This window comes from Nothoprocta perdicaria, unplaced genomic scaffold (assembly GCF_003342845.1).
Source record: "Nothoprocta perdicaria isolate Ctin4 unplaced genomic scaffold, notPer1 scaffold_299, whole genome shotgun sequence".
Taxonomy (NCBI): domain Eukaryota; kingdom Metazoa; phylum Chordata; class Aves; order Tinamiformes; family Tinamidae; genus Nothoprocta; species Nothoprocta perdicaria.
In genome coordinates, this window is record NW_020455531.1 from 84808 (window position 1) to 97221 (window position 12414).

At 37.1% G+C, this 12414-nt stretch overlaps 1 protein-coding gene across 1 annotated transcript in view; it reads left to right on the forward strand.

The window, feature by feature from the left end:
- SLC9A4 (solute carrier family 9 member A4) overlaps nt 1-12414 on the forward strand; it is a 30154-nt gene that overhangs the window by 5246 nt on the left and 12494 nt on the right. Inside the window, exons 3-8 of the mRNA XM_026041888.1 lie at nt 1857-2116; nt 4917-5134; nt 6501-6703; nt 7893-7979; nt 9341-9411; nt 11705-11875. Coding sequence (XP_025897673.1) covers nt 1857-2116; nt 4917-5134; nt 6501-6703; nt 7893-7979; nt 9341-9411; nt 11705-11875 — 1010 coding nt within the window. The remainder of the gene's footprint in view (nt 1-1856; nt 2117-4916; nt 5135-6500; nt 6704-7892; nt 7980-9340; nt 9412-11704; nt 11876-12414) is intronic.

Below are 12414 nucleotides of genomic sequence, written 5' to 3' on the forward strand. Positions count from 1 at the left end.
GTTTACCTCTCTGATGCCTCTTTGGAAGGCAGTTCTGCWTACTTTTTTAGGACGGTTTCACCTGGAATATTTTGTTGTGCTTCGTCTGTTCCCAGAAATACTAACAATGAGCCTCGTGGAAAACAGGCTTTGTGACAGCTCAAGGTTATATGTTCCCAGCAGCAATTTAAGATTAGATAATAGCTGGAGAATGATTATTGTTCTAATGAGCTTGACTCTTCTACCTGCAAATATCTGCTTTAATCTTCTTAATAGCTTTCTTAACTATATGAAGAAGAAAGACCAAAAATACTCAGAGAAGACAAGTGGTTCGGATCTGTTTTGTACTAGATGGCTTTTGGGACTAATGCTTTGGTAACAGCTATGGAGAATTGGTGATGTTAGGTGTTTTAAATATTCCCTAGAAAAATGAAAAGCAACCTTCCTGCAGTAAATGTTCCCTGCAAATACACCTGGAAGGATTTAATGGTAACCGTCAGCAGTCTCTAAGACCTTTTTATTATTTCTCCATTCATTCCTGTGAATGCCTTCTAACAGCTTTTGTAAGATGGATGAAAATGCAAAATACTGAAGAATTTTCATAATTAACTTCTGCAAAGAAAAATAATTAATAATATAAGTATGATAGCCTGTCTGAGCTAAACTTAGTGAAATTATCTTTATAGGCGGAGCTATAAAATGTAGTAAAATCAATCTCTCCAGTTATCTGACAATGTTTTCTTTTGCATTTCAAGCTTTCAGGTCAAAACATGTGTGAGAAGGGTCTTTAAGCCCAAGAAGAGCTTTTAGTGCCTGCTGTGAGACTGGCAGCACAGTTAACAGAGTTACTGCAAAGAAATTGAGTGGCACTCCCCTCTCTGACACTGCTGCTACACTAATAGAAAATTCGTAGGCAGCAGGATGGGCTGTCGAGCTCTGTCTACACAGGTCCCTGGGGGCAACCCTAAAAGAGAGTGCTAAAAATGAAGAGGTTTAGGACCAGAGAAGGGCCTTTTTCAGCCAGGCTCAGAAAGTGTCATTTGGATATTCTTAGCTGTGAAAATCTTTGTGACAGTCACTTGCTGTTGTTTTTCACTCCCCCCCCCCCCAAGAATCAATCAGCATAAACAATAACTACTGTATTAATAAGGTAACTCTTTAAAACTTTGATTAAATGACCTCTACTATTTCTAAAACCAATAATACAACAGTAACAACCATATTTATGTGGAGGCAATATGCTACTGGGATTGCAAGCTTTTGTCTCTTCTGCTCAGCTCTTTCCCATTGCTGTCGGGAAATTGCATCAGCATTTCATGAGTTTTATGCATCAAGTCCTACTGAAAAAAAAGACATTTAATGTTTCAAAATGTATACAATGAAGTGTGTCTAGTCTACTTTTCATGATAGACTGCCTAAATGGGAGTTTGAACATAGTGGGGATTCTTAGTCACCACTCTGCCCTGACTCATCTAGAGACAGAAAGATAATGGGAGGGAGAGCCYGGGGTTGTTAGAGTACATAGCTCTTGCTGCAAAGGCCCATACTGAAGTTTGYCTTCAAAAAAAAAAAAAAAAAAAAGAGCTTGAACATTTATTAGTCATGTCAAAGAAACCATCTAGGCATCTTCCCTTCAATTTGTTGTGATTCCTCAACATTTACTATTTACTTATTTTGCACAGTCACCCACCACACTTTTTTTGCTACCTGCAAGAGACCTGATAGACCCCTGGGACTTTTTAATAGCCAGATGATATTTCAACTGTTCTTTTACTGAGCTGTTGAAAGCAACATCTGGCTATATATATATATAAAACATGCAAGTCTGTCAGGTTTGGAAAGATATCTGACTGCCATCTTATGGTTTTCATATATAGGTGTTATACAACATCTTCATCGCCTTCACTCAGATGCACAGATATGAAGAGATTGAATCCATCGATATTCTTGCTGGCTTTGCTCGGTTCTTTGTGGTTGGGCTCGGTGGTGTGTTCTTTGGCATTGTCTTCGGATTTGTTTCAGCGTTCATGACTCGGTTCACCCACAACATTTCTGCTATCGAACCCCTGCTAGTCTTCATGTTCAGCTATCTATCATACCTGTCTGCTGAAATCCTTTACATCTCAGGCATTTTGGCGTAAGTATGACTTTTCAGATACCCTTATGAAGGAAGGGGCTTTCTTTCAGGGAGATTTTTTTTTTCTTGAGATATAATATGAACATTTTCAATGTATGTCCCACCAACTTGCAGTGAACCAAGAGCTGTATAAAATGCATTGGTAACTAGGAAAGGAAGCTTTTAGTCAATATGGGACTCTAAATATACTGCAGTGATGTGAATATCTGATCTTAAAAAAAATTAGTTATTTTCTTGTTGGAAAAAATATTGCAAGCTGTTGGTAAGATGAATAGTGCTGCCACCATCTGGTGGCATCTTTGGGCCTATGCCTGCAATTTGGTTCATCTGATAGTATTTGTTTAAGAAGAGAATCACAGAGAAGAGAAGAGAATGATTTGATCTGTATTTATTTATTTATTTTCTTATATGCAGCATCATCATCAAATAACGATAAAGAATATGAAAAAAGTAAAGAAAGGCTGAGTTCTTTCTTCTGTATAGAGTTGTGAATATCAGCTTTAACATGATATACTGCAATCACATTAAAGTTGAACAGCATCACTGGAACTGAAACAGGGCAAAAGTAGACAACACCAACCATAAAAATACACACAGTGTATATGTGCATACGTATGCATGCATGTATCCATATATATGTGGATGCTGACGTTTACGTCTTTGATATGGTAGAGGAGACACTACTGTAMCACAAAGGACTGTGTTCTTAATGTGCCGTGACTACAAGTGTGCTTAGTGCAGAGGGAAAATTGTCAGGCTGATGAGTTACGCAGTCAGTATGCGAGGATGAGTAAGGGAGCATTTTGGGAAGGAAAGAGGACAGATGCAGGAAAAAAGTCAAAGAGCAAAGGAATGGGAGTAACAGTGAGTGAAACTACAAGGAAATGGCTGATAAGGGAATCTGAAACATGCTATGCCAAACAGCAACTCAGAGTAGTAAAGAGATGGATTGGTGGCAGCAATCTTTACTCTGAGCTTGTTCATTGCAGGGCAGCAGGGAACTGTGGGCCCTGGTCCTCCTGAAGGACCAAGATTTATCTCCAGAAAGGAGGACGAACAGGTTTAACCAAACAGTCAGTGAATTATGTAATAAATTGACTATTCAACCCAGTTAAGTAGGTAGGTTGGAAATATGTTCCTATGATCTAATGATTAGACAGAGGACTGAAATCTTAGACTATTTTTTGCAAGTCCTTCACATTTGCTTTGACTGAGGTTGCAGGTGACCTTAGTTGAGCCAGGTGAGACTTACTATATTTTGGAGACTTACGATATAGTGAGTACTAATACCATAAAAACAGTGGAAACTGTAAGGTCCATAGGGACATGCGCTGCTCACCACATTGCTTCCCTGGCTGTTCATTGCACTATAATATTCATTCACTTTATTATTTTTTGTTTCTTATTTTTATTAGAATAGTGAAATTATTAGTAGTAAGAGAAAGTTAATACAATAGGGATTTATTATGCTTCTATGCTTCACTAAGGAAATTATTGCTTGTTTTAGGGATGGGAACTTTTTGTCACCCTCCTGAATTATTGAGGAATTCATTCATTTTTCACTTGGATCATGAAACTCTATTATGCATATGTCTCTGAAAGTCAACAGTATTAAACATTAATGCCTAATGGCCTTGTCTTAGAATGTCCTTGGACCTGCTAAATGTCTCAGTTCCACTGGCATGCCCATGAGATTGCTTCAGTTGAAATTAGTAGAAAATAGATGAAGGATTCCTTAACAAGCAGTCATCATTCTCTAAATTCCCAAGTTCAGAAAAATATCACTGCACAGAAGCCCCCAAAGACTAAGGTAATATCAACAGGAGCTAGTTAGCTGTGTGGTGGAGTATGTTCTTAGCATATAGAAATTAATCTATCTACTTATCTACAGCTGTGAAAAATGAAGGGGAGAAAAGGAATACATAGGTGCTCTATGGCCAATTTAACCAGAAACACAGGGAACAGAGGTAAAATCTTGATATTGATGAGGGAACATGCCACCACGTGACATATTTTACTGTCTTTGGTGGGATTACTTGAAAAGCAAGGTACTCAGTATGTATGGTATTGAGCAGTTGTGCTGGATTGTTGCTGATACCTTTGAACATATTTTAGCCTTGATAGAAGAGCAAATTGATGGAAAATATTCCTTCGGTTTCTTGGGCACATTGCTCATGTCCTGGATAATTGAGAGGGAGGAAAGAGAGCCTCTGGGATGACTGCATTTCCCTTGCCATGTAGAAATGAGCCATAGTGGGTGGGGAAGGACTGAGGCTTAGCCTCAATCTGCTTACGTGCCAGCCAGCTGGCAAGGCACAGCAAGGAGTTTTGAGCCCAGTTCTGGACTAGTCCCGTCCTTTTCAACCACCAGGTCAAAGGAAAAGATCACCGAGTGGCAGATTATGCCCCGTTAACTGATCTGCCCACCTGCAGGCTGGTACAGAATTGACTGCCCTTTGTTTGAGTCTCAAATATTTGGTTCCTTGTGCGCTACGCCCTCAGAATAAAACGTACTTTGAACTAGAATGTGATACTCTCACTTCCCTTTGGAGAAGGCTGGCTAATTTGTTTCCTTTTTCCTGCATGCAAAATGGATTTAAAAGCTCAATTAAGGTACATCTTTTATTCAGGATCATATAACTGACATTACTGAAGAAGTAAAATGCTGCTTTGTATTAGAAGGGGTACTAGAAGCTGGTGACAGACAGTGGAAAGTGCAGACAATGAGGGCTGAAGCTGTTCTTAAATCAAAAGACAAACAGATGGCTGTTGCTGATCTGTGATGTTTTGCCTGGTACAGGATGACAGCATGTGCAGTGACTATGAAAAAATATGTGGAGGAAAATGTTTCCCAGAATTCCTACACAACAATAAAATATTTCATGAAGATGCTAAGTAGCGTCAGCGAGACAATGATTTTCATGTTCATGGGAGTGTCAACAGTTGGGAAGAACCACGAGTGGAACTGGGCCTTCATTTGCTTCACCTTGCTTTTCTGCCTCATTTGGCGGGCACTGAGTAAGTCAGCTTTTGCAGGCAAGCTGTTCTGCATCTTTGAGAGAAACGTTTCAGTGCAGAAGTATGCTAAAAAATTTTGTGCAGACTGGTATAACCGGTTTAATAATGAGTTTACTAGGCGTGTGTTGCTGACAAAATCATTTCATAAATCTACACTTGCAGGAAAAGGAGGGGAAATGCCCCAAACGAATCTGCAAACAGTGGCATCCTGCAAGCACTAACTAAATGAGAGGGAAAGGACTATTTTAAACAAGATTAAAATATTTCCATGACTATGCCYATGTAGACACTGACATCTTAGTTAACTATCCCCTTGGGTAGGTGGACTTAATAATTTCATCACACAGTGTAATTAACTTACTAATTAGATAACGTACATCAGCATACCTCTGGTACTATGGCACTAAAGGTCTGTGGGTCAGAAATGCTTGAGGCTTTGAAAAAGAGGGAAAATGTATATACATACTAATAGATGAGTAAATTCAGGACTCTATTTGCCTGCTTATGCCACAGCCCCGGCCAACCACACCATATAATGCTCCTCACAAGTCAATTTGCAGAGTCTTTGAAGTGTTAAACTACTAGAAAATATTGCCTATCTGAAATTACTCTGCTTCTATACACTGTCCCTCTCAATTCCTGCAAAGGTCTCCAGTTCTCTAATTTGTCTAACTGGTATTCCTCTAGCATGGGYATCCCTCTGCAACCTGTACTGATTACAGCTATTTTGAGTTGGAAGTTGGACTAGATGATCACCACAGGTTTTCTACTTCGGGGYTAACAGAAAATCAAGCAACACACTGAATGTATCTATAAAGGGAAGCTGCAGTCTTTACATATRTACAGGGTGCTTCATTAATTTTAACATTTTATTAAAACAAAAACTGAAGCAAAGAAATGGTGAACTAAAGAAAGAATAAACCAGAGTAAAAGCTTTTATCCTTTGCTCAATGAACCTATGATTTGCTGGTGAAGCACTATTCAAGCAGCTTGGGCAGAYAGTGTGCAGAAAGTAAGAAACGTTGCAAGGAAAGGCACAGTAAAATCTCTCATCTAGTGGTTTATCTTGTCTCCAGAAAAATTCAGAGAGGAACTGTGTGGCATAAAAATAGATAATATTTGTCTAATCTCACTTCTAAACCATGGAAGTGAATTTAAGACATAAAGCAGTTTCAAAAACACATTTTTTTTTACAGAATATTTCTCACAGTTCCTTTAGTTCATTGAAAAGCAAATACAAATGCCTAAAACCAAATAGAAAGGCCTTTCAGCAGCTTCGTGGGCCAAGATGGTATATTGCGTTAAGTGTTTCTTTTCTAACTGCTAAAGAACAGTATCTTTGGTTGTTTTTTTTTTTCCTACCTAGGTGTATTTGCTCTCTTCTACATCAGTAACAAATTCCGAACATATCCCTTCACCTTCAAAGACCAGCTCATTATTTCCTACAGCGGCCTTCGGGGAGCCAGTAGCTTCTCTCTTGCATTCCTGCTTCCAGTGCATCTCTTCCCTAGAAAAAACTTGTTCATTACCTCTACTCTGGTAGTTACATACTTTACTGTGTTCCTCCAGGTGGGTGGATTTCTTAACAAGTTGTTTGTATATAACAGAATTGACTGAAAGATCTATAATGCAGATTGCAAGGAAATTTACTCTTAAACTAGGATAAAATACTACAGACAGATTTAGGGAGATAATTATGGCCAGATTTAGCACTACACTATATAATTACTTTTTGAATGCTTTTAGGTATCATTGATTAACTTTTCCAGAAGAAATGCTGAAAACCCAAGTCTTCTAAAATGTTCAGAGAAAAGAGTCTAGTGTTTCCAAACTCTTTTCTTTTCACTGCACATGCACTTCATAATGTATTCAAAATAAGAAGCATTTTAACTTTACATTTCAGCACAAGCAGAGTTATTCCTTACCAAAACAAAACAAAAACTATCAACAAACAAAAAAAATGGACAGAAGACAGTAATTCCGTCTTATGTAGGATTTGAACTTTGACATTTATCTTCATTCATTTTGGGACCAGAAGGAAGCAGTTTGAAAATCTTCCTAAAAGAATATTAAAGAAAATGTCATATCTGTAAGAACAGATGTCTAGTGTAACTTCCTGTGCTTTGAGTTGTTTTACTTGGTTTACAGTGCTGTACCAGGAAGAATTCAATTATGGGTACAACTTGCACGACATTTTCTCTATTTTGCTGTACAAATATCTCAGATAGCTGAAGGTGTTGATGGGATACCGTGCAATTGTGTTTAAGTGCTCAAATCTCTAAAATGCTAAAATGTTTCAGATAAACAATTTTCTTTCAATTCCCCTTTTTAAATGCTAGATCCTGTAATAATGCAACAGAGAATTGCAAGAATCTAAAAATGGCTTTAAAATAATAAGAAAAAAGTTTCATTCTGAAAATGTTGAAGTAAGAAGTTTCAAGACTGAAAGAACCCTMAAATGAAGTTTTATTTTTAATGAGTGCTGTTTTGGTGAAAGCTGTAAATAGGCTAGTTCCTTTACATAGGTAAAACACTGATAAATCTAATTTTGAGTAGGAAACCTGGTGCATACTTTTTTTTTTAAAAAAAATGAATTTTTATTCTTTTCTATAGCTGTCTCTGCAGGTAACAGGTCACTCTTCTAAATACAACTTTTCTGACTGACTAAAATGAAATTCTTTGCTTTTTTTGCTTTTTTTTTTCTTTTGTGCTTTTTCTAAAGAATAATTAACATTTCAACTCATTGTTCCAAATGTAGGGAATCACAATTGGTCCACTGGTCAGATATCTAGATGTTAGAAAGACCAACAAAAAGGAGTCCATCAATGAAGAAATTCATGTGCGAGTAAGTTTTTGGYGTCAGTAACTAGTATTATAGAAAAAAACAAGAGGAGAAAAGGTATCAGTTCCAACATAGCTGGAAAGAGAGAGATTCTAGCATGGTGGATCACTGGCATTTGATGGATTTGGATACTTAATGTTTTTAAGACTACTTGGAGGAAATTTTCCAAGGCATAATATTCTAAAATATGATTTCTCTTTTGTATTGACAGAGATTGCCATATTATTATACTGTACTATAATTGTTGTGACATAGCAAAGCTTGATGAGGGACGGTGGTAAACTATTTTCAAAGCTATAGAATAAATCATTTTCCAAAGACTGAATGATGCAACAACAAGATATTAGATTCTAGTTCTTACATCTGGATGCTTGTGACCATGGCAGCACAGAAATATAAAAGCAGACTTTACAGAATACATTCATCCTCCTTTCCAGCTATATTTGTCAGCTTCCATTGTTGCCGTCTGGTTCTTGCCACAGCAAAACTTGGAATCAGTCATTATAATCAAAGTGATGTGAATCGTTGGTCTGCAAATTTGGTTTCAAATTCTGAGAAATTATCTTTCTCAAGCATTGGCTTTAACTTTTCAGATTACCAACATGTAAAATATTAGTTGACAGAGTAACAGTCAGACTTAACAATACTCTAAATAATATACATATATGGTTTCATTCTCAACATAGGAAATGTATTTGAAATACGGAATAGAAACATTGTGCCTTAAAATTAAGGAAATGTGGAGAGATGAGAAAAATCTGTGCATTTTAACTTATTTGAACCTGGTGTGAAATTATTTCTTGCTATTTAAATCTTTATAGTTAGTTTTGAAAGTAATTCATGTTTAAAAACATCATATATAATAAAATGTATTCAAAAATAGTCCATTTTCAAACAGTTTCAACAACTCTGGAGACATATAAGARAAAAATGAACAGTCTGGTAGTTATGAATGATTAACAGACCAATCTTGAGACAATATTCAGAATCCTTGGGGCACTTGGCGAGTGTCACAAGGCAAGGCAAGTGAGGCTTCTGGCCGTGTGCCCCTCACCTGTCAAGGAGGTGATGCATGGGGAGAGGAAATTTGCCTGAGAGAAACAAATATTTAAGATTAAGATTAAATTAAACAATTAAATTAAAAAAATTATTGCCATTGCAAAAAATATTGCCATTGCAGCTGAATATAGGAGATGCCACAGTAGGATGTTTCTTGAACTTTTAGAGAACTGTAAATGTTTTCAGAATTAGCTCCCTCATCACCTCTTTTAAAAAAATCAAAATCCTGTTAACAATTGTTTATTTGTGGTGACATTATTTTCTCATAATGAACACTTAAAATCTTTCTGTGTTTGTTTCTCTAGCTGATGGATCACTTGAAGGCTGGTATTGAAGACATATGTGGACACTGGAGTCACTATCAACTGAGAGATAAGTAAGCATCTCTTATTGCAGCCAACTATAATAAAATAAACCATCTATGATATAAACTGCATTAGGTAAATACATCAGGAAATACATCTTGTGACCCATAAGGCTAACATAGCATGAAGTACTGGGAACATTTCTTATCTGTTTTTAAAAAGTGAACTCCTGAGTAACCATTATCTCTCGGGAGTGCAGTGCGTGTATATTTTTTGCTAAGTTGCTTCCACACAAACAAAGATAAAGTAGGCCTTCTGAAAGAAAAACATGACACATATATGCTTGCTAGAGGCATATAAACAGCCTATAAACATGGCCTTGACAAAGATCTTAAACTGGTAATGCTCTTTTAGTTTTGGATTTAGAGCAGAAGATAAGAGTAAGAAAACGGTGCTTCATTTCCCTTCACTATAAGTGGCCACAGCAAAAAAGATCCTCTGTTGCTAAATACAAATTAAATAATAATTAGTCATTTGTCCTTACAAGTCTTGCATTCAGTCATAGTTTAAATATGAATGAAGCGAATGGCTGAATTTAAATAGCCACTAGCATATGCAGATACTACCTTTGATATGATCTACACTCAGGAAATGTTATGATACTAGTGTTATGTCTTCTGTAGTGTCATGAGGCAATTTTGTGAAGCTCTGTGTATTGTCCAGGCATTGCCAAAAGAAGACATGGCATTCTTAGTTGCTATTTTCTTTGTACGTTTTTATTAAAGGAGTCCTGTGATCATATTAGCCACCATTTTGGCTTGTGAAGACAATATATTGGGATAGAATAATCATCCTTTTCTACAAGCACCATATTCTGATGCCATGCCATAAAAGCAGTTCACTAGAGTATATCAAGACATGTTCAGGAGCACGTTAGCTCATTCCTCAACATTGGACCCAGGTGATGCAGACTGGGGGGCTGCCTGTGCATATGAAAGTCCCTTCATGTCTGATTTTTRTCTTATGGAAATCAGGCTATCGGAGGGGTAAGAAAGCTGCTGTTCTACATCTGGTTTTGTCACAACAGGGAGTAAAGCTCCAGCAAGGCCACATATCTGGAACCAAAAGCTCAAGAGCTTTAGGTTCTTGCCTAGAGAATATCCATGTGGCCACCATCTATGTGTCTATACAGTGAATAGGCTAACCAAATTCTTCTTGGAGTGGTAATTCCAATTACATATCTGCATTTCATATTTCAAAGAAATAAAACACATTATTTCTCCTTATCTCACATGTATGCACATCTGTGATAAGAAAAATTTGTCCAAATTAGTTGTAAATATAGTGTTTCAGTTCAGCTGCAGATAAAAAAGATCTGTAATGTAGACRAAAATATTTAATGTACGAAAGGTTATATTAAAAGGTGCTCTGTAGCTGTTTGTCAAGTCTGTCTGGAAAAAAGATTAAGCAAAATGACACTCAATGTAGCTTCCTGTTACCTAGAAAAACAAAAAGAACTCTAATCCTAGTGGAATCGTATTTGTGTACCTCTTTGGGCTATTGCAGTAAGTTTAAAATAAACCCTTTGTTAAGCCAAAATGGATAAGCTCTATAGTGCTTCTCCTAGCACTGTGGACCACATTACCTTGCTGCAGTAAACAATTCCTTTGAAAGATATTTCTAAGACGATCTTCTGTTATTCTACTAAATGTCTGCTTGAAAGCACATACCTGTTTCAAAACACATACATACATTTACATTCAAATTTTGTCATGCATTAGCACTATTTTTTAATCTGCAATGTGCATGCACATAGAATTTCGTGGTCCATTCAAATTTTCTGTTATTCAGAATACAAAGCAATATATTTTCTCTGCTCTAATTGTCAGGATTCAAAATTATCAGCAGCATAATGGGCCCAAACTACTGTAACTACTGGGACATTAAGAGCATTATTGGTGGCTGGCTGAATAGTCCAGGATTACTGTAAAAGCTGCTGCTGCTGTTATGACCTATTAGAATACAACTTTTGTACAAAAGCACGGAGACTGGCCATATTCCTTTCTTACAAATGAGGCAGTGTTATGTGAAAACACACACCAGCCCTCTGTTTTCCTCTGATTGCAGCTTGTTTCTATCTTTTGTCTAGTGGTCTTTACAGTCCGTGTGGACCAGTAGACCATGCCAAATGTCCCCGAAAAGTCTGTGTTGACGAGGCCTTCAGGAGTCTACAGGTGTCTCTAATTTAGATTCACTTTCCACCACTGAATTATATAAGTGTGCATTTGAATGAAGATGAGTTTGTCCCATAGACATCAAAACACATTTCTTCTTTACTCTTTGTTTTTAATACCTCCTTTGCAGATTTAAGAAGTTTGACAATAGGTATCTGAAGAAAATCCTAATTCGGGAACATCTGCCCAAATCCAGCATTGTGTCATTGTACAAAAAGTTGGAGATAAAAATGGCCATTGAGATGGCTGAGAGTGGCATGATAAGTTCAATAAGTTCAACAACACCCTCAACTTCTTCACAGTGAGTACTGGCCTCAGTAAAGTGGAGCAGGGTACAGGAGAGAAGGGTACAAAAATGGGTAAACATACAAATGGCTTTATGACATTAATAGAGGCATAGCAAATCAAAACAATTATGAGGAGTTTTTATTTTATGCTGGCACTTTGCTGCTTGTCATATTCTAAATATTTATTCATTGAGTGATAATTAAAAAAATGTGACATTTTCATTATTTTTCTCTTCAGTGACAGGCAGTGCTGAAGTGGCATCATGAGTATATATATAGGAGTATTATACAGGCCCCTTGGGATAAATACAGGAACGTTGTCAGGGAATGCAGGGATGCAACAAGGAAACCTAAGGCACAATTGGAATTAAATCTGGCATGGGATGTTAAGAGTAACAAGAAAAACTTCTTCAAATATATCAACAACAAAAGGAAGGTCAGGGAGAACGTGGGTCCACTAGTGAATGGGGTGGGTACCCTGGTTACGAAAAACACGGACAAAGCAGAGCTGCTGAATGCTGCCTTTGCTTCTGTGTTTGTCAGAGGCAGGCCT